We start from the raw sequence: 26,220 nt of genomic DNA on the forward strand, positions 1-26,220 counted from the left end.
GATTTCCGGGGAGCGAAGGGGCAGTGTGGGTCGTGGACCGGAAGTCGCTTCCCTTCGCGCCCCGGCCCTTCCTCGTCGCGTTCCGTATCGGTTGCTACTATGGCCGAGTTCGATCTGTTCGGCGCGCCGCCCGCCCAGCCCCTGGCGGGGGACGGCCCCGGCGTGGGCAACGGGGCGCTAAGCGGCGCTGAGGAGGACCCGGCCGCCGCCTTCCTGGCGCAGCAGGAGAGCGAGATCGCGGGCATCGAGAACGACGAGGGCTTCAGCATCCTGGAGAGCGGCGAGGCGCCGGGCCCCGGCGGGCCGGCGGCGGGTAGGGCTCCCTCGGCTCCTGCGGGGAGGGGTCTCTGGGCTGCAGCCGCGGGCGCTGATTGCCCCTCCCTCCCTCACTGCGGGGGCTGGGGCTGGGGCTGGGGCTGGGGCGGCACCTGAGCCTAGCGCTGGCACGCCGGGACCCGGCCCACCGGCCTAGCTAGCCAGGCGCCGGGCCCCGCCGGGCGGCTCTGACCGCTCGTGTGCGCCCGGCCCTGCGCCCTCCTCGCCGCAGCCCGTCGCTGCAGGGTGAAATCCTGCCTGCTCCGGGCCTTCCTACTTCTGCCTGCCCTGCCTAGCAGCCTCCCCCGCCTTGGGAGAGTGCCGGGGGGGGGGGCTGCGTACACCACATCAGCGGGTGCCTTGGAAAAGCGGGGTGCCGCTTTGGTAAAGCGGGGTGTCGGTTCAGCCCTTCACGGTCTCCTGTTCTCTTGCGAGCGCTGAAAGTAGCACCTAGGAACTACTGACTCGTTGAAGCTCAGCAGTTTCAAACCTGCCTTAAAGCGTCAAGTTCTGTCATGTCGGTTTGCTCGTATTTTGCTTTACCGTGAATTCTTTGATATTTTAAAGTATATCTTACAGGCTGGAAAAACAGCGTCTTCAGTGTTATAAGCAGGGCTTAGTCGCAGTACCTTTCCCCTCTGTCTGTGATTGGTGGTCTTTTCTTTTTCTTTAAAGAACTGTTTATAGCATCAGTTGATGGACTGGGAAAGCAAAAAAATTGCTGCTTAAATACTGTACAAGACAGGACAGTTCTGCTGTTTTAACACTGTCTTAACTTAGCTTTGTGACCTTTTTTAGCTTTACTCTGAAGTAGAGTTCCTCGCACACAAATGGACAAATGTACCATAGCTTTTGGAACACAGAATAGCTGGAAGATCTTTACAAATGCAGGCATAATGTTCATGAACTAACAAGTCCCAACTTCAGAGCATGTATCAAAGCTTCCTACTGCACAGTAAGCTCTACGGTTACCTCTAGTGCTGGAGTTGCATCCTCCCTGTTTCATTTAATGAAGAATACTAAATCAGAAGTAGTCAGCCTTTTTTTTTTTTTTTTGAGACAGATGCAGAAATGAGCTGTTCTTATTGAGAATGCTGAGCACTTAGGAAGATCTGTTTCATTTGATCATGGCTCATTCACAGCGTAAATAGAATAGACTGACATGGCTGTCTCTTTGTCACTGCATAAACAGAAGCTGTTTTTGAGCTTGTAACATAGGTGAGACTGACCAGTGTTTTTTAATAAATATGCTGTAGTATTTCCCTTAGAGGCAAGCTAAGTTCTTGAGGATTTATGATGACCTCTTTCAGTATGCCAAATAACAAGCAGTTCTGTAGCACCTTAAAGACTAACCACATTTCATTATTAGGTAATGAGCTTTTGTGGGTAAGACTCAGGTCTTCAGATTTAGAGTGCATCTCGCCCATGAAACCTCTTTGCCTAATAATATATTTTGTTAGTCTTTAAGGTGCTGCTTGTTCGCGAAGCTACAGACTAAAACAGCCACCCCCTAGGTCTTTCAATGTGGTGTCTTTAGCTATTGAGTTAATGTTTAATTTATGTACCTTTCAGTCATTGTTTCTTAGTAACCTTTGTAGCTGTTTTAACTCAGAAAAATTGCCTTTGCATAGTACATGCTACCCTTCTTTTAAAGAAAGGTGCTCTTTGTAGCAAGATGAAAACTAGTTGCATTATTAATTGTATTGAGTGTCGTTTGCTTCTCTATGTAGATGCACAGGTTAGCTGTAGCTGGGTTACTCCTGGGATCTTAGAGGCAAGATGGGTGAGGCAATACCTCTTTACTGAACTATCGTACATCACCTACCTTTTGCCTAGCTTTCTTCATAACATTTTTATAGATGTTTTACTCTGGTAGAGAGCTACTGTCTTCCATAACTTAAGTTGAACAATGAAACTACTTTTTTGAAGGTACCAGTTGAATTTCTCACCCCCCTTGCTTTGGGGGGGGACCTGACAGGTGCTGGATGAGAGAATTTGCGGGACCATGGGAGGTCAGTGTTCGTAATGCTGCTAGGCAACATGCCCATTCTTTACTGGGCTCTTAAAGAGAATTTCAGGGTAAATTACAGCTAAATAACAGCACAGACCATTGAGAGCCAGGACTGATGGCTGGGACCCTGGGGAAACTTAGCCAGACCTGTAAATGCTCATCTGGCTAACTAAAATCCAGCTGGATTACAGATCTCGCTGGAGGGAAGTGGTTCAACCTGTACTAGATGAATTAAAACATCTCCTATTAAATTTTTCCCTTTCTGTATAGTTTTGAAATCAGAGATTTACTGGATGGTCTAGTTTGCTTTTTTAATCTCTTCCTGGCAAAAGCAAGTTGTAGCCTCCTTACTGGGTATTTAGGCTGTACTGTGTCAAAGCACATACAGTGGGATGACGAGGTGGACAGGAATAGCATGAAATGTCCAGACGAGCACTGTAGCAGCCTCTTGCTGTTCCATTAAAGGCTACCTCTTAACTAACCCTAGGTGCTATCCTCCTTTGTACAGAATGGTGCATAAAGCCTCCTGTGTAACATTCTAACAACTTTCTACTAGAGGCGTTAGCAGGGGAGTAACTTCCTGAGCTCTGGTGTTTGGTCCTGTTTATTTCCTATCCCAAGTTCATGCTGCTCTGATAGCAGTTAGTGCCTGTATACATGAATGACTTCACAGAGCACTCTGACTTCAACCAGAAGTAGGCAGCAGATGGATTTAAATGGAGCAAGGGCCTTGTTTTTTATTAAGTGTTTGTTAACCTCATTGAGGTAAGCTTAGATTTTCAAGGCTTAGCATGAGCATGTCTCTAAATGACATACGCTGAGAATGCGCAGCTGTAAGTGACTCTTTAAAAAGCAAGAAAACTTCTAAAGAAGTACTTCACTGTGTCTCCTGCAGTTGTTCTGTTGTTGTGAATGAAGCAGTTCTAAACTTTGCCTTTGCCCTGCATCCATACTGGGGCCATCTCACTGGTATGATTACTACTGTAATACAGAGAACCCTGCTGAGTCCCCTAAACCTAATTTGAGTGGATGTGGAAAAGCTAATTTTTTTTAGTATGCTTCTGTTTTTAACTGACAAATTCACACTTCTATCATCCATATAAATAGCTCCAAGAACTTGACTCATCCTTTTGACCAGCATCTCTGGGAGGTGCAGCTGCTCGGAATACTTAGTTCATCATCTGACTATAAGATTACAAGTGTATCAGGCTAGCTCTCCAGCTCTTATTAGTAGAGGTCATTGTCTTGGTCAGTACACATGAAGTAACTAACTGCTTTTTGGACCCTGTTAACTTAAGTGCAGCAGCGGGAGATTTGTGGATTTGCTTTTTTAACTAACCTTTTGAACCACCTTAATTAGAAGTACTACCAATTTGGTTGAACTGTACCATGTCAGACACTGGGGAAAGTCTGACTTTATAGGATAGTTATGAAATGGGATAATAGGTTTCTCTATTGGAAATAACTATGAGAAATGAAATTATGCAGTGAAAAGTAATTACCAGCTTCAACTTGGCTGAAAGGATAGGCTAGAGCAGCTTGTGAGTGTACTTTTAAATCAAAAATAGCGCAGTGTTCATCTGGTTGCTTGAGCATGTGAAAAATTCCACTTTACTGTTGTGTTCAGTCTTGCTCAGTTAAAAGCCAAACTGATGGAAGGCAGAGCATTGCATGATTTTTTTCCTAAGACATGGGCTGAGTTTTTAAAAAAAAAAAAAAACAAAACAAACAAAAAAAAAAAACTAAACTTCTGATCTGTGACCTTCATTGTGTTTCTCCTTAGTCACTGAGTGACAGGCCTGTGCCAACACTTTTTTTGTTTGGAATCCCCCAATCTGTACCTCTGTCCCTAGTTCCCCAGATCACAGCATCTCCATCTGTCAAATGTTCCTAGACAACTAAATGTTGGGCCCTGCTTTTGGCTTCCTATGTCCTAGGAAAATAATAGGAAAAGGATTAAAATGAGAGATTCACAGTTATCCATGTGAGTGCTAGCTGCTGAATTGCAGTAATTGCCTGGTTATCTGTGGTGAGCTCCTGCTCTCATTAGCCACTTAGTTTCAATAGAGCAAGCCACTCTTCATACATAGATGTTTCCAAGATTGCACAGACCTAATAAAACAAAGAGGGGAAGGACTTTTTTTGGTCAGTACCATTCAGGCTATGAAAACATGCTATAAAAGTTAAAATATGCTGACATGTTGATGCATTGTTCTTTATGCAGAGAACATCTGTGGAAACCAACACCAAACTAAGCTCTAGTAGTTGCTTTTGTGCTACCTAGTTAATGGGAGAATAGCTGCTGTTGCATAGCTACTGACAGTTTGATCTGCATGCCCCACTGTGGATGTCAGAGGCATCTAAAGATGACTTTGGGCAATCTGACTCTTCTTTCCAGTCCCTGTGCCAGTTTTCACAGGGCGCCTGATCACCCCATTACTGGTCCTTCAGTGTGATGTGACTGTCTGGGAAGTGCTGCATAGTGGCATGACTCAAAGTTGGGGGAATGGTTTAATTTAGGCAATCGATTGCATGCTTCCCTTAGGCTGCAAGGCAGTTCCAGGAGGCTGCTCCTGGATAGGAGGTGGTAATTCTGCCCTAGTTTGCAGGGTGCTGAGTGTGACAATACTACTTCTGTCTGCAGCTACCTCAGCAAATAACGTGCTATCTGAGATCTCAAAAACCCAGCTGTTCTCCCCGCCCCCCCCAGTTGTGCAGGCTGTAGTTGAATATAATATGTAGGTGCTGCCATATGGACACTCTCTGGGAATGTCTGTAACCTTTCTTCAAGACCTTGATAAACATCTGGAAGAGGAGGAGGCATTAAACTTCCAGCTGCCCTCTGAGATAGGGGTTGTACTGCAACTCTGATAAGAATTAAATGAGTTGTCCTTCAGCACCCATCACGTTCTGGGTAGAGTCTAGAATATGCTTGGCAGATCTCTGCTTTGGCCCTCGTTAGCAGAAGGGCAAAAGGCAGCAATGTCAAGGTTTGTGGGGTTGGTGTGGGTATAAAGTTGGAGCCTAGTGGGAGAGGTGGCATACTTTTGATTTTGAGCAGCTTGGCTTGTTTGCTGTTATGCTACTGCAATCTGTCAGTGATACGGAAGGCAGACAGCGGCGGGTAAGGAGTGGGGTAGAACAACAGTGTTTCTAAAAGCATATTCCAAATGGGTGATTTTCCATTTGCATTTACCAAATCTGTTCCTGTGAGGCTGGTGCTATTCCCCCATATAGCAATAATGCAAAGATGTCACCCTGTGAATCTGACAGTGTTTGCTAAGCTGACCGTTTCAAGAATACTGTCTAATGCTTACAGGGCACTGTTACAGATTAACGTCCATCACGCTTGAATAAACTGGTGTGTTCTAATCTGCAAGGAAGGGGGGAAAAAGTTCAACCATAGTGGCTAGAGCATCTTATTTTTAACTAGGAAATTGACCAGGTAGAAATGCCATCTCCAAAAGTCACTATTCAGTGTCTGTCCCTTGACTACTCAGCTCTTGCTCTGGCTTGCTGCAGTTGAGAACCGCGTGCACAGCAGTGCACAGTGCTGGGACGCAACCAGTTAATAACTAGTCAGTTCTTTGCAGCCATGCTGCCTAACATTAGGATTATCAGCTGGCAATGGTCCATTAGAGCCTTTTAGAGGAATTCCAGTCCTATAAATAGTGTCAGGTTTCACAATCCAACTAATGCGTCTCAGAGGAGGAAATGAGAGATCATAAACAGAATTTCTTAGCTGGTTATGGGGCAGGTCTCATGTATTTCTAACAGTTGCTTAAATTCTGCCACTTAATCTCAAGATAACATGGTAATGACTTCCTTGTTTTCTTTAACAAGCTGCTCCATTAGAGTTTTCACTAAGAAACCTCAGACTTGTTCTGTGTAATGCTAGAAATGAAGTAACAGAAGTGTCTTCAATTTCCAACTTCCAGGAGGATGTTTGAGGCTGCATGTAGATAACCTGACCATCTGGCAGGAGTGGGCTGTAAAATCTGGTTACAGAAACTCTTTAGACAAGCATGAGAGAGGAGACCATTCAGATAACTGGAACAGATGGCTTACAAAGAAGTATAGGGTAAAAGACAGGAAGCTTGATGTTGCCACACAGTCTCTCCAGCTGCCCTTCTTTTGAGTGGCTGCCTCAGTACAGGTGCATAGCTCCCCTGTTAAAAGCCATGGCTATTGGCAGGACTACTGTGTGCTTTGCTGGGTTTCTCCCTGCACTGTCATGGTCGCTGTAGAGAATGGGTTCCCTAACTAGTATGTGCCCTGAAAGATGACTAAGACCGCATGCTGATACAGGTAACCCCTCTCTCTCTTGCCAAAGGGCAGTGTTGAGGGGCTGTAGTTCCCCTCCCTCCCTGAATCTGGAGAGACCCAGCTGAGCAGCTTTCATGTGAAAGGGATTTCATCATCCTCTTGCCAAGACAGCATGCCGCAGAATTACTTCCACACATTGTGGGCCGTTCCTGTGTGAAGGGGAACGCTTGGTTTAATAGAGGTATGGCTTTCTTAGAGGATGAAGAGGTTGGGATTCAAACAGGTATTCAAAAGAGTAAGTCCTCCAGGAAAGGACTATTCCAGGTGGCTGTAATTGGGAATAGCAGAACAAAAATTGAAAATTGGAATTTTTCCAATGGAAAAACGAGCTGTATGTCTGAAGTTGGAGTTGTCGGACTTAGTGGAAAATGCACAGAAAAACCACAATGGCAAATGTTACAGAAAACCATCCTGTATAGCAGTGGTTCACAGGCTGTGTGTGTGGAAGGTGGGGGAGTAGAAAAGTGTGTTTTTTTTTTGTTTGTTTTTTTTTTTGTTCGTTTGTTTTTTTTAAATTTGTCATTTTGCAATCAATGACTATTAAATTAAATCTCTTCCTATAATGTTAATTGCTGTCTGAAAATCTGGTTTTCCTTCATTTAATAGAGTTAGCTTTGGGGGAGCCACTGGGAGTTGGCACTAGTGCATTCCCAACTTTTTCACTAAATGAAGTGTACTTCACTGGAGGATTTGGAAGTAATTGGATTAAATACTGTCTGTAGGGCAAGAAGCTGAGTTGCTTGTTTGGGGGGTTAATTGTAATAACTGGTATGGACTTTGATGTTAACAGTAAGTGGTTTTGTGTTGGTAACTAAGCAGCATGTAATACTACAGGGCGACCTGATGAAAATTGCTCTCTCTCCATGAGGAGAGCCTTCCTCTCCCAGTTGGGCTTTGCCTTGGTATGTGGTGCCCTAGATAAGAGCCTTTGGGATTTTTAACTGCCCCCAGAAAGATAACCATGAGTCAAATGTACAAAGAGGATGTGAGAGCTGCCCCAAAGTCTGTGCTGGGAGGTCAACCTTAGTAACATTTCCTTCTATTGCTTTGCCATCTGGCTCTTCATATTTCTTCTTGACTTCTGCCACTCTGGAATGGACAGAAAATTGTAGGGTTCTTGTTCTTCTCTCCTCCCCGCCCCCCCCCCCCCCCCCCCCACAACCCTCAGGCAGAACCATGCTGTAGGAATCTAAAAGTGCTCTCCCTCCCTGACTGCTGCCTGTCAGAACTGCAGATGGTTTTAATCTGTAACAGAGAGGGAGCCGTGCTAGTCTATATGCTATCAAAACAAAAAGCAGTCAAGTAGCACTTTAAAGACTAGCAAAATAGTTTATTAGGGGAGCTTTCGTGGGACAGACCCACTTCTTCAGACCAGAACAGACTCAATATTTAAGGCACAGAGAACCAAAAACAGTAAGTGAGGAGGACAAATCAGAAAAATAAGTAAGGTGAACAAATCCGAGTGGAGGGGTCAGGGGAGGGGTGGGTGTCAAGAATTAGATAAAGCCAAGTATGCAGATGAGCCCCTATAGTGACTCAAAGATCCTGTCCTGGTTTTATGTGTTAATGTGCCGAATTTGAATGTAAAAGCTTTTTGTTTTTAATCTGGCCGTCCTCCTGTCTTCTGCAGCCGGGATCCGCTATGCTTGAATTGACTCTAGGGTTTACTTGCAACATCTGCAAATGTGTTGCATACCAGAGTGTCTCCCTGCAGCTCCTTGTATTCCTCAAGCTGGGAGACTGAGGGACCAAATCCCCTTGCTTTGTGGGCTTAAAGTGCCAATATGTTACAACAAGACTGGTTATTGGAGGGACTTCAGGATGCGCTGACTTAGGCAGCTCCTGTAGTCACGCTAAACCTGCCACTGAGCAGATCTGGTATGGTACTTGGACTACTGGAGAGACACTGAACCAGGACTCTTTTTTCCTCCTATGGAAAATATTTTCCATGCTTCCAGAGCAAAGGCTGTCTGCTACACAGCTCGACATTACTTGTTGTGGGCCCAAGGCTGGCAAGCAGGCAGTTATTCCACACCGCCACTACTAAATTATGCATATGCTCTGCCTGAATAAAGTTGCAATAAGAGGATAGTTGCTTGGCTTCTAGTCCTGCTTCTAGCGGAGTGCATTTGTGTTGGCTTGTGGTAAATATTGGTAGCGTGTACAGAAGAATAACAGAGTAAGCCGTGCTAGTCTCTACACTATCAAAACAAAAAGCGGTCAAGTAGCACTTTAAAGACTAGCAAAATAGTTTATAAGGTGAGCTTTCGTGGGACAGACCCACTTCTTCAGACCATAGCCAGACCAGAACAGACTCAGTATTTAAATCGTGATGGGAACTTTGAGTCACTATAGGGGCTCATCTGCATATTTGGCTCAATCTAATTCTTGACCTCCCCCCCCCCCCCACTCTCTGATTTGCTCACCTTGATTATCTTTTTCTGACTTGTCCTCCTTGCTTACTGTCTTTGGTTTTCTGTGTCTTAAATATGGAGTCTGTTCTGGTCTGGCTATGGTCTGAAGGAGGTGGGTCTGTCCCACGAAAGCTCACCTAATAAACTATGTACAGAAAGATATTCTAGTCTGCACAGATAAGAGGGGGGTCAGTATGCTGACACTCTACTCCAGCTGCAAATTTCAAGGCTCAAAGAACTAACATCTGGAAAGTAACTTACTATTGGAAAGCAGTGAAAATGGTGGTAAGAGAATTGCCTTAACCTAGTCCACCACTATTTAAAATGTGCGGACGCCAAAGTACAGTGTTAAAATGCAAAGTTGCCTGCACATCATCTTTATTGGGGACACTGAGCGTATAAAGCTTGTCAGCAATTGTAATTATATGTATTACTTGGAAACTCATCTGTGAAGGCAATGTTTCTGCAGCAGTATCATTACACATGAAAACACAGATTTTAAACATTCCTTCGGAATGCTCCTATTTACAGTATCTGTAGGTTATAACTACCTCTAATGTACTTTGCAATCTTAGCATTCTTTTTTATGTTGAGCATTCAGAAGTTAAAATTCTAGGTTAAGGGGTTGCTTATGCAAACTTAATTGGCCCCGATCACCTGTTCCACAGGATTCCTATCCCATTCAGTGAATGGTGTGCTTGCTGAATGGTGGCTATTGAGAATGTAAGTTACTTGCATATTAAGGATGGCATCAATAACTGCACACACTTCAGCAAAATGTTAAGCAACTCTTTAGTTGCTTTGTAATCGAAGAGCATAAGTGTGACTCACTGGGTCTCGCTGATCCTCCATATAGCCCTGCATGCCGTCTTCCGAAAGTAGTTGGTGTGAGATGCTTGAGAAGGGATTGATTAGTCAATAAACTACGTTTTCCATCTTCTGTCATCAGTCCTTGGATCTGGTAGGCATTTTGGAACACTCAGGGTATGGGGTTATGCCCTTGTCCAATCTTCGGCTATCAGCCATTGATGGACCATGAATTATTTGCTGTTGGCTTGCATATCCATTGGCAAGGAGTTCTGCAGGTCGAGCGTCATGTGAAAACATACTTTTATTTATTTATTTCTTAAACCAGCTCCCTAGTAAGGCCACTGGATGGCTTGTGGTTTGTTACATGGGGGCGGGATGAATAACAACACTTGTTCGCATTCTTCACCCCCCCACTCATGATTGTACATACTTCCATCATACTCCCTTATTTTTTTTTTTTTTCTCCTAAAGTAAAAAGTTCTGATCACATTACTCTCTCCTCATGTGGAAGCTGTTTCATACCCCAGTCAGCTTTCTCCTCAATACCTCTTGTAACTGAGTGGGAGATGAGGCTACAAGAACTGCACTTACCCCTGGAATAGTATGTACCATGTACTTATACAGAGGCATGATATTTCTGTCTTATCTATCGCTTTCCCAATTGTTCCTATCGCTAACTTTTTGACTACCATGTGTATTACTCTACATCTATCAACACTGAATTTCATCTGCCAATTTGTTGCCCATTCACCTACTTTTTTGAGATCCTATCTTAATTCATAGCGAAGTCCAAAGCTGACTACAATCTTTAATTGTCTGCACATGGTATAATCAATACTCTTAATTACATTAGCTGTGTCTACACTAGCTGACTATTTGGAAGCAGTTGGCCAACTTTGAAGTAGCGCACATCACATCTCACGCACCATGCGGTACTTGCAAGTTAAAATCAAGGTTAGGCAGTGAGAGGCTGAAATTGCCATCCCCATCAGAAGATGGGAATAGGGCCCTACTTCATTCAAGGTTGAAGTAGGGGGTGTGTGGAGGATCCATGTCCTGCTCCTTTGCCACCATGGAGGAGCCTGCTATTTCAATCAGTTGGGGGGTTGACATGTTGTCCAGCTCCTGCAGGGCTCTATGATCACCGTGTGCAGAAGCCCTTAAAACACCGTGGACCTGGATTTTCTGTGGCAGGAAGCTAAGTAGGCAGGCAGCAGCAGCCACACATGCTTGCCCTGCACACCCTCCATGAGACCCAGAGCCAGCCCCATGAGCGAGGCATCCAGCTGGGGGGTGGGGGTGAGGCAAGCGTGGCCTCTCCTGGATGACTACCGAGCTCCAAGACCTGCTGGGGCTCTGGGGCGAGGAGGAGGTGCTCCATGTAATGGGGAGCAAGTGGCAGAACACAGAAGCATTTGCCCAGGTGGCCAAGGGCCAGGCCACCCGAGATCACCATGCTTGCACTCTGGATCACATCCAAAGCAAAGTGAAGGAGTTGTGGTGCGGTTATGCTTGGGCCTGGGATTCAGCCAGCCAGTCTGGAGCCACCCCCACTGCTTGCCCCTATTTCAGGGAGCTCAGGGCTATCCTGGGCTCCTGGGGCACCCTCCTCCCCAGCTGTACTTGACATGGTGGCCAAGGAACCCCAGCAGACCTCGCACCAGAGGAGCCAGCCCCTGGGATCGCCAAGGAGATGTCCAGCTACGGGGAGCTCCTGACGGGTATCCCCTGACTACAGGAGCGGACCATAAGGTATGTACTCCACAGGGCACACACCCCATGTTAATGGGGCAGGGGCACCAGACACTACTGGGGGGGCGGGGTCCACACCCCCAGGAGACCCTGGCCCAGCCAGACCACAGCCCCGGGACAGCGGCATGGCCACCAGGGCTTGACAGCACCCAGTCCCACAGACAGCGCCACGCTCTGTCCCCAGGGCGTGGGGCTGAACCCCTGAAGGGGCCACCCACAGGGACACCACACTCATGGCTGGGAAACAGGGACCTGGTGCCCATGGGTGGGGGGGTGTGTGGGCCAGGGCCCAGTACCAACAGCTGCCCCCTCTCATGCCCTTCTGTCCACAGCCGTACCATCAGAGGGCCACGACAGCGCTGTGGTCTCTGCAGGACAGCCCACCAGAGGCATCGCAGTGTGGCAGACAGCTGGGCCAGGAACTACCGCTGGAGCCAGCCACAAGCAGCTGCTGACCTCCCCCAAGTCTTCGCCACCCTCCGGTGCCAGGTGGAGGTGGTGGAGCACCACCTCCAATTAGAGGAGCGCGTGTTGGCCTGGTGCCAGGAGGCCTGGGGGTTATTCATGTGGACCTTCAACCGCATTGCAGGCACCCTGGAACACACACACTGGCTGCCCTGCTGGGGAGGACCATGGGGCTCCAGAGCTGGCCCAGCCATATTTGCCGGTCCTCAAAGCTCCTACTCAGCCTCGACGGGGACCCCGGACAAGGGAGGGGATGGCTATCTGGACCTGGTGGGGGTCACACCCCTCCACGCTGGACATGGGGCAGTGAGGGGCCAAGGACTGGGCCACCCAGGCCCTCTGCCTCTGTATATAGTTCCCCCACCTCTGTTTATAAATTTTCCCCATGTAATAGAGTTTCTCAAGAGATCGTTTGTGTTAAAGTTATCATGTTTTGTTTGTAAATAATATAATCCCAGTTTTATTGCTCAACCTCTGTGAGGCATCTGCTCTTTAAGAGGGCAGCATGCAGGTGGTGAGGGCAGTGCACAGGAGGCCTACCAGGGTGACGCTCGCTCTGACCCCGCAGGGCTTCTTGGACCCAGACCCTCTCATGGTGGGCCTGGTGGCCAGGGGAGGTGGCTGGCTGGGTGTAGGTCATGCTGGCCTCCCCCTTGGTCTCCACCAGGTTGTGCAACATGCAGCACGTGCCCACAGCATGGGGGATGATCGGGAGCCCCACACTGAGGCAGCGCTGGCAGCCCAAAGCCCGCCCCAGCACTTGGAGGGCAGGGTTCAGGTGGCCCTTTGAACCTCTTGATTGGCATTGAGGTGGCCTGTGTAGGGATGGAGGGGGTAGGCTGCATCTACCGCCAGGCAGAAGGGCACGGTGGTGTCTTAGAGGGATCTCCCTCTGGGGGATGCAGGTCCCTGCCTCTAGCCAGCAGCACAGACCTGAGTTTCTGAATATGTGGGCATCACGGGTGCAGCTGGGCCAGCCAACATAGATGTCTGGGAAGTGGCCCCGGCTGTCCACCATGGCTTGGAGGATCACAGAGTGATAGCCCTTCCTGTTCATAAACCATCCCCCACTGTGGTCCAGGGCATAGATGGGAATGTGCGTCCTGTCCCAGGCCCTGAAGTAGCTGGAGAACCCCGTGCCGGTGAAGCAGCAGTGGCCAAATCCAGGTCCCTGAGCCACACAAGTCGGCCCCTGGACCACCTGCTGGGGGGGGCGGGGACAGACAGATGTAGACACCCATGAGAGTGTGCCAGGTGCACCTGGAACCCCCCTCCCCTCCCATGGGTCCCCGCCCAGGCCTCCTTACCTCCATGACAATGGCCCCAACTGTGGCCTTGCCCCCACCAAATTGGTGCCCGACGCATCGGTAGCTGTCTGGAGTGGCCAGCTTCCAGACAGCAATGCTGACCCCCCTCTCCACAGTGAGGGTGTGTCGCATGTGGATGTTGTGCCTCGGGGTGGGGCTGAGCCACTGGTACAGCTCCAGGAACATCTGCCAGCACATGCGGAAATTCTGGAGCCACTGGTCGTCGTCCCACTCCCCCATGACCAGATGCTCCCACCACCCAGAGCCAGCAGAGGTACCAGGAGGGCCCCATAGTTTGGGGCATCTCTTTCATCCCTTGAGGAGAGGACTCCCCTTCCAGGAGCTTCTGGACAGCCTTCTGTGCAGCACGCAGCAGGGCGGTGGCTGCCTCAGCGACAGCCTGGGGGGCTTCTGGCGGCTGCTGCTGCTGGAGTCACTGGCTGTGCGCCCTGGGTCTGTGAGTCTGGTGTCAGCTGTGCAGGCTGCATGTGTTTGGGAGGGTCCCTTTAAAGGAGCAACTTGGTGTTGACCCAGAAGGGCTAGTCCACCCTGTGACCCTGTCCACAGGCTTTCCTGGCCCCTTATTTCAAAGGGAGCTGCTGTTTGGGGGGGATTTTGATGTTTCCCATCGCTGTGTTGCCATTGAATGTCGTCGGCGCCAGCCCTAGAGGATGTATAGATGCTATGCGTCAAAGTAGCTTATTTTGATGTCTCTGCGTCAAAATACACTTCTTAGACGTAGCGTTCTAGTGTAGATATAGCTATTGTGGCTTATGCATTATGGCTTTAACTTCTGCCCCAAGACCTGGCTAACATACAGTCATCATTACTTTACAGATGCTGTTGATGGAGTGATGAATGGAGAACTCTACCAGGTAAATGGAAAGGTTATCTATCTCAAACAGTGAACCTGTTGGGTGAAGTGAGAATGCATTCTAAATGTTAACTTCTCAAACGGGCTTTTGCAGTGGGGGGTAATCACAGTTGAAACTAGCTTTCTTATCTTAGTGATGTTATCCACTGCTTGCCTTTTTATTAATCTAAATCTCCTAATTCATTAATAGGTCCGGGAGGGAATTTTTAATACAGTCTCTAATCTTGTAATACTCTGCAATTCCATAGTTTAGTGGCAATTAGAGCACACAGCATCTTCAGATAGAAGACAAATGACTAGGTATTTCAGCTGGTAACATGCCTTCCTCTAAGAGTGCTATGTGCTCAGGTGTCACTTTAGGACTTAAGTTGATACCTGGGGCTGGCTGGCTGTTACTAGAGATGCTGGGCTTCCGCTAACAAGTCTTGATCAAGGTCAGAATTGACTGTCTAGGCAGGAGCTAAAGATTCTGTGGTGTTCCTAAAGAGTAGGGGTGAATTAAGTTTGGAATTCAGTGCTTGTTTTGTAACTTCAACGCACCTGTTTGAACATTTCTAATAGTTACAAATTTTTTTGCAGTTGTAGGGACGTGGAGCATCACACAATTTAATGACAGTAGATATTGATTTTTAAAGCTTTATCACCATCTAACACAGTCAAAATATAGATGCTATCTTTGATTAAAAAGTTCTCGGGCAATGAAAGAAAAATGTTATAAATATCCATTATCTGTGAACAAGCAGTCCTGTAGTGTCTTAGAGACTAACATTTATTTATTAGGTAATAGGCTTTTGAGGGAAAGACCCACTTAAGATTTTCAGATTTAGTAGATAAGAATCCAAGGTTTATATAGCATGGGGGGTGGTGGGAGGGAGAAGGAAAGGAAAAGGGGGTGGGGAGAGTCACCTGTCACTAATAGGGCCAGTGGAAGAAATAATGTGGGTGATGTGTCATTCCTGCAAATATCAAAGGTGGGGAAAAGTCTTTGTAATGCATAAGATAATTCAGATCTTTGTGTCCAACATGCAAACAAATTCAGTTCATATGTCTCTCTGTAATCTTGTGGTAAAATCCTCTTGTAAAGGAGTGGCAGCTTTCAAATCCTTTGAGTGTCTAGGGAGATTAGTGTTCCCTACAGGTTTATGTGCATTGAAATTCCTGTTGTCAGATTTATGTCCATTCATCCTTTGGTGCAGAGACTCAACAGTTGAGCTTTGTTGGCACATGATGGTATATATCATTTCAGTGGATGTGCAGGTCTATGAGCCCCTGAAGTGGTTAGGTCCAGTGATGGTGTCTCCAGATATCTGGACAGAGCTGGCAACAGGGCTTGTTGCAGGGATAGGTTCCTGGGTTAGAGTTTGTGCTGTGTTGTGTGGCTGTTTGGTGTTTTCTTGAGGTTGGGTGGCTGCCTGTAGGAGAGGACAGGCCTGTCACCTAGGGCCTGTGAGTGAGGGATCATGTTCCAGTTCTGGTTGTAGATTGCCAATGATGCACTTGGAGGGGGTTAAGCTGAGGGCTCTAGGCAGTGACAAGTGTCCTGCTTTTTTCCTTCTTGGGCCTATCATGAGGTAGCTGTCTTCTGGGTACGTGTCTGGCCTTGCCAATCTGTTTCTTTACTTCCCCAGTTGATTAAGTTGTGTGATTGCTTGGTAAAGACCTTGTAGCTTTTTCTCTGCCAGTGGGATTGGAGCAGATATGGTTGTATCTTAGCCCTTGGTTGTAGACAGTGGAGCATGTGCATCTTGAGTGAAAACTGGAGGCATGTAGCTAAGACTAGCAGTTGGGTGGGTTTCTGGTATAGAATGGTATTTATTTGACCATCATTGATTTAGACTTATTGTCCAGGAAATGGATCTCCTGTGTGGAGTGACTAAGGCTGAGATGGGGTGGGTTTAAATTGCTGAAATCCCTGTGGAATTCTGCAGGGGTGGCCTTACTAGGGGTCCGTGTGATGAAGCTGTAATGGAGGAGTGCTAGCGGAGGGCACTGAGGAGTTTTTCTAAGACAGTCCAAAACAAATGTTGGCCTGTTGTGGGGTCATGCAGGTGCCCATGGCAGTGCTGCTGACTTGCTGGTATAAATTGTCCCCAAATCAGAAATACTTGTGAGTGAGGACAGAGTCATGTAACTCTGCCACCAGTGTGCTGTGGCATCATCGGAAGGTGTTCCTGAGAGCTTGTAGTTCATCCTCATGTGGAATAGTGTGGTAGAGAGCCATTTTTTTTTTTCTTCCTCCTCCCCACCCCCTGCAATATAAACTCTGGATTATTCTTATCTACACCAGTCTGAAGAAGTGAGTCTTACCCACAAAAGCTCACTACCTAATTTTAGTCTTTCAGGTACTATGGGACTGCTTGGTTGGCTTTTGTGAAGCTACAGACTAACCCAGCTACCCCACTGGCATGATCAATGAAGAACGGTTGGGTGTATATTTGTTTACCTATAACTGCTTATTAAAAATTCAGCCCTGCTAAGCCTAGGTGCTGTGCTTTTTAAATGGCTTGGGTGAAAGCTTTGATCTGACTTTCTGAACCACTAGCCAAATAATCCATTACTATCAAGTATGAAAGAATCCTAATGGACACAGCTTTATCAAGTGGCAAAGCAGGAAGGTTTTGCAAGACCCTGCTAAATATGAACAGAAGTACATATGACTGGCCAACCATACCCCACACAGCTTGAAAAAGGCTCTGATACAGCTCTGAGTGATCAAAGTAGACTTGAATCACCAAGACAACTTTAGGCACAAGTAAACTATTTCAGATATCTCGCTGGATGCTATTGCTTCATGGGGCAAAGGATTAGATGACCCTGTTCAGATGAGTGGCTGGCCTTTGGTCTAGCCCGGGACAGGCAAGGTATGGCCTGTGGGCCATATCCAAGCTGCCCTGCTGGGACCCCGAGGCAGGCTCTTTGCCTGCTGCAACCCAAGGCATCACAAAACAGCTGGTGGCTCCCACTAGGTGTTGTGCAGCCTTTGGGGCAGGAGGGCATGCAAAAATCTCCCCACCCCCTGGGGGCATGTGGCACAGAAAGCCATGTGGAGGGAAACTCCAGCCATTTTGTGCAGCTTGGGAACTGCTTAAATAAGTGCCTCCAAGCCAGACCCTGTGTTCTTCCTGCTCCCAGACCCCGCTTCCTCCTGCTCCCCAAGTTGCCAATCAAGCCCTCTGCACTGCCTCCTTCAGCCTTCTCCCCAGACCAGAATCCTCTCCTGCCCTAGGTCACAACACCCTTTCATGTACCCTAGTTCTCTGCCTTGAGCCCTCTCATCACCCAAACTCTCCCCCAGATCCCACGCCTCTAGAAGATTGCTGCCCTTGACTGCTTACCAAACTTCTGGAGTGACTCCTCATTAAAAATTGGTGCCTGTACCTGGTCTAGCCACCTCCATTTCTGCCATCTGTATCCGCAGTGAACAGTTCATGTCTCAGTGTTACCTGAGGCTCCCAAGTGAATATAGAACTGATATTTGTGGGCTCTCTTTTTTGTGACTGGCAATGTGAAATACTAACAGGCTTCCCTGCGCAGTGCGGGTGAGATGTAAAGGGAGACCTCCTGGAATTAAAACTGAACACTCTTGCTCATGTGTGCCCTTGTCAGGAATATTTTTGTCCCTTACATACAAGGGAGCAATACTCAGGTGTGGAAGATGAATGGTGTTTGTAGGGCTTTGGCATGTTAATTCCTCTAAGAAAAACAGCCAATCAAATTTCACTGTGTATCCTCTTCAGATGAAGTTGGGCATGGGCAGAAGGGGGCTAAAGTCCAGTTTTATCACAGCAGCCTGGCATGGGTGGTCCTTGACAACCATAACTTTGCAGCTAACTATAAATCTCTTCTCTCTAGCTTATGAGTATAGTTGCTTTCTCTGGTAAACCAGTAATCCTACTGCAAACCTCCCCTTGCTAGATCCCCTTGTTCATAATTTCCTGGATGTATATGTTGCTGGCATGCCCTGTTAGCGTTGATCAGCCTATACGGGGGTGATGTTGCATTAGCAATTAAGGTATGTAAAAGTGTTCTGCTGTTATGTGAGACTTTCCAATTGTTCTGTCTGGTTAAGGAGAGTAATGGGCCAACAGACTGCTATGCCGCTATTTCACATGTCGATCGCCTGCAGTCAGAACCAGAGAGTATTCGTAAATGGAGAGAGGAGCAAAAGGAGCGCCTAGAAGCCCTTGGTAAGGAAAAGCAGGGGGGGGGTTGTGTCTTTGCTGGGCTGCTTGTTCAACTCCTACCTCAACTCCTTTGTACAGGAAAGGAATTTTTAACTTAATGATCTGCCACTTTAAATTCTTAACCCCCAGTTCTTGTTGACAAACACCCAGCCCATTCAGACTTCTGTTAATGGGGAGCTGTCACGGGATGGGGAGAAGCTCAGTTACTTGAGCATCTGATTTCTAGCTGTAAGCATCTAAACCTGGAAAACCTGGCCACTGCAAATCTGCTCCATAAGCCCCAGCGACATTCATATTGGCATCTGGAGACTCAAAGGGTGTCTTGCACACAGTGACTGGCCTCTCCATGATAGGTTTGAGGCAGAGAGCCCTACTAAAAGGAAGACAGTGACCAGAAGGTGCCTCTGGCCTGCGCCCCTTTCTCTCGACCATCCGAAAGGGGTTTTATCACTGCTGTGTGCCAAACATCTGGTGTGACGACAGGAGCTGCAGTAAGGCTTCAGCCCTGCCAGGCATCACTAGAAAGAGAGAACCTCCCCCAAGTGCAGAGTGTGGCTTGTATAATCTCGTTAAACATGGACCACTCTGTTGCTACTGGAACAAATGTCATAGTGAGTGACCTGCCTTGTTCTAAGGGCATCAAAAAGAGAAACAAACCCAGCCTCCTTTGTGCCAGCAAGATAAGGTGGGGAGCATCATGCCAGCTGATGTGGCTGTCTGTTTCCTCTACTTACGACAACCCCCTTTTTGTCCAATATTCAGTAAGGGTTTGAATCTATTTATTACCAAAAGGATCTCTTGGCTGTTAAGACTGACTAAACAAAATTATCATCTAGCAACTTGTCAAGTGACACAGGAATTACTTGCAAACACCCTGAGTGCTGTCACCTAGATGTAAACGGTTCCTTAGCCGGTCTCCCTAGCCAGCCTGTCGCTTAAAGCAGGAGAGAACTGTTGTACTTCAGTAGTTCTCCTGCTGTCACGTGAAGTTCAGAAGATGCAGCTGTCTTACCTAATGCATTCCTTTATGCCTGGGAGGGGACAAAAATATTAAAGAAAGTAAATGTAGCAGTCAGCCAAACTGCATCCAGCTTCAGATTGCTTGTACACAGCTACTGCAGAGTCAGACTTGTTGGGAGCGTGGAAAATGCAGGCTGGCTAGCCTGCAAATAACATTAATGCAAGGCTGTCGCATAGCTCAATTTCCAGCATGCCTTCACGAGCCAGACTCGATCTAGCCTGTCCTCGGAGAGGAGATATAAAGTTGTTAAACTTCCACTCCTTCTTCTGTATGAGGGGAGAGAGACTTCAGTAGGAGACAAATTTGGGATTTGAACATCTGAACACACACAAAGTGTTAGCTGCTGGTTCTCCTTCCTTAAAGGTTTTGAGGTCTGGAGGTATAAGATGTTGTGGCAGATGTCAAACACTTTCCTTGCCAGCCAGCTTAGGTCACAGTACTGTTCAGCTTGTACACCATTTTTAGTCATGTGGGGTTCTTGTCTGAAGTCTGATACTGTAAGTACCCAGCAGTAATTGTTTGCAAGCAATGTTATGGTGTTTCTTAAATCTTCAGATGCAAACTCTCGAAAGCAGGAAGCAGAATGGAAAGAGAAGGCAATAAAGGAGTTGGAAGAATGGTATACAAGGCAAGATGAACAGCTGCAGAAAACAAAAGCCAACAACCGGTAAGGATTTCCTGTGGCTGTTTGGACTGGCTGAGGTTTGTGGAAGGAATCTACTCTTAGGCAGAGTGCTGTTGGCACCTCATATGCTTGATTCCAGCAGCTTTGTCTATGACATCCACTGTCGCACTTCTGCTTTTGGTCTATCTTAAGACAGTTTCACAGGGAGTCTAAGGTGCTCAGTAAGAGATCGATAGATGTAAGTGGGTTTCTTTATAATCTTATCGGAGGCCTTTATGGCCTGTTTTCATGAGGCTGTTCTTGGTGCCTGGAGATGTGGCCTTGTGTATCAGTGTGGTTACAGCCAGCACAGTTAGTAAAGGTATGGGTTGTGGTTTTGGTTTTCCTTAATTTTGTGTTGAATGGCCTGCTCCTCCCTAATGGCCATGTTACATAGGGGGAAAACCTTTCTTTTTCCCCATAACCTCCCAATACCTCTGCCTCACAGGGCAGGTTAAACAATCCCCACACCTAGTCTTGCTCTCCCCAGTCGGGTGGGAAGAGACTTGGTGTCTTTTCCTGGAAGATGTTTCATATCTGGTCACCCCTCATTGGGTGTCAACACTTCAGTGACAGGGTGGATGGTGGTGCAGCTGACTCTCTTCCCAAATCTGATTCTTGGGTTGTAACTTTTATGTGCATTTGTAGCCAGGGTCTAGTCGGTAGAACGGGGAATTAAGTCTTGTGTTGTGTGCTGAGCCCTGGCCCTGACTGTCTGTAAACTTGGCCAATAATCCTTCCCCTCCCTACTTCCTAGTGTTGTCAGCCACTGCTTCTTGACGTATACTCCTTAAGTGGCATGTGACCAGGAATCATCACTGAATTTGGTCCACTGGTTGGATAATTAGGTTGGGCCAGATATTGACAGGGAGTGATGTGAATGCTGATCCCCACCCCCTTTCAGCTGCTGAACACTTTATTTATGTTAATTGCTTGTGGTCATTATTAATTTAAAACAGTTCAGAAATCAAGGCTTTATTCTTGTACATTTTGTACCAGTCAGATGGGCTTGCCAACGGGATAGTAAAATTATGTTGGAAGTGCAAGGACCTGAACGTTGTACTTTAAATTTCTAAGGCAACGCCTTTACTGGGGGAGGGGTCATCTGAACTCCTGATCTGTGCCTTGCCCAGACCTGGCTCCCAGGCGAGAAGCCTCCCCATAATGGGAGCAAGGGAGGTAGGCCTGGCTCTTGTGAGGTGGAAGAGGAGCTGAAGATCCAGAGTGGCTGAGAAGAGCAATATCTTGTACTGATCAGATGGGCTTTGGGGGACACTCCCCCCCCCCCCCCCCAAACTCTAGCACACACCCCCTACTCTTTGTTTCTCTTGCAAATAAAATGTCAGCACAGCTCTCCCCTCTGAATAAGCTCAGAATGGCAGCAAAGCCTCTCCTTTAACTCAGACCTGTAGTTCAGGCACTGTAAATAGTAAAAACTGATGTGAACTCCTTGTAACTGGGGAATGAGCACATCCGTCCTCCACTGTGGTAATGGAGAATGTGGATGCACATTGGCCCAAATGGGTGCGACTGACAGTCTTCTTAGCGTTTGGGATGCCTCTTCTCTACTACAGCCAGGTGGACAAGTAGCAACTGTTGATTCCAAACAGGTCTCCAATGTGGTGGACATACATACTGAACTGCAGAGAGCTTAAAAATCTGACTTCAAAGCTTTTTAAATGACAAACTTTACTTCTTAAATAAGCATGGGCCCTAATATAGATCTGTTGAATACCATTTAGGTACAAAAATCTAAAGTATTCGCCATGTTTTAAGAGTCAAATCACTGAGGTGGTGGAAACACTGGCGAAGCACTTGGAATGAGTCCATGGAAATGCTGCATCAGAAATTGCCTCCCCTATGGGTGCAGAGAGAATATTTCATTTCCATTTATGCTCTCCAGTGCAATGACTAGTTGATTCACAGTTAAATCACTTCAGAGTTGGAAAAAGTAGGAATTTTTTTCCTTCTCCCAATCTGTGAATTAAAAACTAATGCGTCAGGATGAGGGTGTATTAGCTCAAAATCTCAAAGGACACAGTGACTGGAAATCAGTTAATTACCTACAAAGAATTCTTCATTAGTTTTGCATTCAGACTAAATGTTTTAAGAACTTTTATACACTAATTTTAAACATGCTGTTTTGGGGCAATTTTAGTTTCCTTCTAGACAGCTTGTCACATCACAAGATAAGCTTTTTATTTAGCAAATAAAAATCAGGTACTTCTAAAAATATGGCAAGCTATAAAAATGTGCACTAAATCCTTGTGCCTTGCCAAAGCAAGCACCAAATATAGTGTAAAAGCTCCAGCAAACTATCACTGTTTCAATGGCCACCAGCCTTTGGAAATGGACAAAAGATAAAAGGTTCTAAAATGCCTGATTTGAGGGAAGGCCAAAAAACTCAGGTATGTTTGGTCTTGAGACCTCACCTGGGAGAGAACTTAATAGCAGTTCTCAAATATGTTAAGGGCTGTTATAAAGAAGATGGTCAGTTTTGTGCCTAAGCAGATTACCAAAGGTATGATAAAGTAATAAGCTGTAAGGGAGATTTAAGCTGGCAATTAAACTTTTAAACTGTAAGGATAAAATACTGGATTTGACTTCCAAGGGAATCCCCATAAAGAGATGTTTGTCTAATCTGTTCTTAACCTCCATCAGGGATGGTCCAAGTTTACTTGGTCTTAGTGCAGGGGGCTGGATTAGATGAGCCCTCAAGGACACTTCCAGCCCTACATTTCTATGGTTCTATGAACATAACTAAAATACATGTGAAAACAATTAATTCATTTAATTCAAATTTCCTCACTGATTGGAATTGCAGTTGAAGTCAGTGATGTAAATTGGTCTATGCTGAATTAGTCCAGTGTCACCAGCTCAAAGCTGGTTTAATTTGTCAAGCTCCTTCTCCACAGGAAGACTTGACACAGAACATGTAACTAGTCACTTCCCAGCTCCATATATTGACTCTTGTGACAGTCTGATACAAGTATAAAGTTCAATGCTGTTCTTGTTTTACTAACCTGTCTTCTGCTCTCTTCTCTGCTTCTCATCCTTTTTTTTTTTTTTTTCCTTCTCCTCTCTCTCCTACCCTTCCCCCGCCTGCTTGCCTTCTCTTTGGACTACTTGCTGCCCAGGGTGGCAGATGAAGCTTTCTACAAACAACCCTTCGCTGATGTGATCGGTTATGTGTATGTTGCTTAACTACTAATTATCTGTCTGTGATCCTCTGTTTAACATTCTATCTGGTAACTACATTAAACTGAGTATGTGGAGTCCCCAAGTAAAAGCGGGTGGGTACTTATACATAACAGGTCTTCCTGTATTTTAGGAAGGTATTTGAACTGCAAGACAAAGAGTACAGTGTCGCCTTGATCTGTAGAGGGTCCCTGAGACATACTGCCTGTCACGTGCCCTTACAGCCTGCATTCCACCAATAACTCATTGCTGATAAAGCATAATACTCAAGTTAAATTACAGCAAAACTATTTTTGATGGCTGTTAGCCTCAAAGCTAGTTGCATGCTAAGGTGCATTATGAGCACAGAGGAAAAAACATCACAAGTGTTGGTGTTTTCCCCTCCAGATGCTGCTTTTGGCCCTAGCCACCTCTACAGACAAATATTACATAGGTCATAGAAGAGCACTGCTTTTTTGTGACCTAATGCCTGAGGCTGGAATGCCGGATTTGAAGGAAGTATGAAAGGGTTTAGCTTGACTGCTAGAGGAGCTGGCCTCTAAGAGCTGCTGTTAACATTGAAGAATTTATCTACTCAGCACTTCTGAATGTTTGGGTTTTTTTAAGCATTAACACAGGCCTTACTATCCAGTTGTGTTGGTGGGGAGGAGTTTGATTGTTTACCCAGGGTCATATCTCATTTCCATTTGGGCCATCTTCTGAAGGCCAGATGGTGAAAGCCCCCTTACATACAACACACACTCAGACAGACAGCAAAAGCACTAGAGAATAATGCTGTCTGTGCAGACAGACAAGCCAGCATGTGGGCCTTTCAGTCTAACTCTTGTTCTTGAAGTACAAGCTCTGGTTTCCAGTCCCCAAGGAATGATGGGTATTTTCACTAATGTGCGCTAAGGATTACAGTGTGGCTCTTCTGGCCTGTTCATGTGCTTTAATTTATTTCCTTTATGTTTATAGACTGGAAGTCTAGGATGACCATTTTTTAGATATTAATGCACCCTTTCAAAAGTGTACTGGTGAGAACAGTACCTTGGCTTTGAGTGCATTAAGATTGACGTTCCAGTTGAAATTGATGGCTAACTGTAGATGGATGTAAGACAAGACTTGTGAAATGCTGGATTTACAGGTGGTGTTTGATCTTGTTTCGAAGTTTCCATTGAAAGATGTGGAATTAAAACACTTGTGTCCTGCACCAGTCTCCATGTAGCCAACACAAAAGGAAACGTGCTGTGTAACGGCTGCAGATTAAAACTGGAGCATGTTTCCTGAATGTAGACTGAGCTACTAGTGCATGTCTAGTCAGCTTATCATCTGCATTAAGCTCATTTTTCATTTTCTATATCTGACTTAAACTTTCTCTCCTTGTTTCTTTTCTTCTCTTCACCTTTAAGCACAAACATAAACCATCCTTGCTACAGCCTAGAACAGTTAAGTAAAAATCTTCACTGCCCCCCTTAAGTGTCTTGTCACATGAAGTACCAGTGTTGTAGTGACCCTTGTCTTCAGTGGTGTCTGTACTCAAATCATCCCTGTGCCAGTGCCGCCCCTTCCTTTCCATAGGATGATCACTGTCATTGCTTTCTCTGTACTGCTTGTTGGAGTAGATGGTTTTGGTTTGATTCTCTCAAAATGCTTCCCACTTTTGCCCTCTATGCAGCTCCCAGGGACTCAGTTTGCTTCATCTAGGCATCAAGGGGTTACCTGTGCCTTGGAGCAGTGCTGGCAGCAGAGGGATGCCAAAAGGATAACTCACATGATGAGCAGACTTGACTGAGTGCCGTCTGGGTAAAAGGAGAAATGTTATCCTTTTAGCTGAACTCAGCATACTGCCCCCCCTCCTTTGCCAAAATATGCCTCATAAGTCTATAGCAGATGCAAGCATGGGAGCTATGACTTGATTTCTTTTCAAACCACACTGCTTCTCTACACCACTGGGAACCATCAGCACACAGTTTTATGATGGCCTGCACACCTTGGAGTATCTCTAAACACAGTGGAAGTTGTCTGTCTTGGCAAACTTCTGCTGGCAAACATCTAAAGCAAAGAGTTGAAGGCTTAAAAACAATAGCCAATGTAACAAGGCATGGCTTTAAATTAAATGCCTATTTCAGAGTGCCTTAAACTTTTTACTACTTGTGTGCGTACTTAGGCAAAGATTGAATAACCACTCTTAAACCAAACACCTGTATTCCAACATTTTACACAGCAATTTTCTGCACTGCTCGTGCATAGCAGATTCTGGCAACCTGTTCATCTCCAAGGTTGGGGAAGGGGTGCTTAAGAAGCCGCCTTAATGTTCTCAAGCAGCTGTCAGGTTACACTTTACCTATTAAAATGTTTAAGAGCTGAGCCAGTCTATGGAGGGAAAGGCATGACTTCCAGGGGTATACCAACAGGATATTAACGTTGTATTGTGTTGCTTCTAGGGCAGCTGAAGAAGCCTTTGTGAATGATGTGGAAGAAACTTCTCCAGGCACTGAGTGGGAACGTGTGGCTCGGCTCTGTGACTTTAATCCTAAGTCTAGTAAACAGGCGAAAGATGTGTCCCGCATGCGCTCGGTCCTTATTTCACTCAAGCAGGCTCCACTGGTTCGCTGAAGGAAAAGCACAATGGAAACACTACAAATGCAATATCTTAACCTTACTCAGAGAAGCTGTGTTTGCAGTAATTGGATTAATTATGTTTAAATGTGTTGTGGACCAAACCTCATGAAGTACCTAGAGTTGATCATTGTTTGTGATTGCATGTTCTTCCTCACGTTTCCTTCCTCTGTTCCAGATGGGAGTAGAGAACCTCCAGAATTTGTAGTCTCTCTGTACTCTTGTGCACTGAGATGTCACTTTCAATTGTACTGATATTAAAGGTCTGTTAAACAGTG

General features: G+C 46.2%; 1 protein-coding gene across 2 annotated transcripts; it reads left to right on the forward strand.

Moving 5' to 3' along the window:
• Nucleotides 1-26,220, forward strand: CLTA (clathrin light chain A). Of its 2 annotated transcripts, XM_074994541.1 has the most exons (6): nucleotides 1-313; nucleotides 14,238-14,275; nucleotides 18,344-18,461; nucleotides 20,035-20,146; nucleotides 24,733-24,768; nucleotides 25,768-26,220. In XM_074994541.1, the coding sequence occupies exons 1-6, from the start codon at nucleotides 100-102 to the stop codon at nucleotides 25,937-25,939; spliced, it is 690 nt and encodes a 229-aa protein (XP_074850642.1). In that variant the 5' UTR covers nucleotides 1-99; the 3' UTR covers nucleotides 25,940-26,220. The 2 variants fall into 2 exon arrangements, with proteins under 2 accessions (XP_074850642.1, XP_074850643.1); XM_074994542.1 differs by lacking the exon at nucleotides 24,733-24,768 and having other exon boundaries at nucleotides 9-313.

The sequence above is a fragment of the Carettochelys insculpta genome, chromosome 5 (genome assembly GCF_033958435.1).
Source record: "Carettochelys insculpta isolate YL-2023 chromosome 5, ASM3395843v1, whole genome shotgun sequence".
Lineage (NCBI taxonomy): Eukaryota > Metazoa > Chordata > Testudines > Carettochelyidae > Carettochelys > Carettochelys insculpta.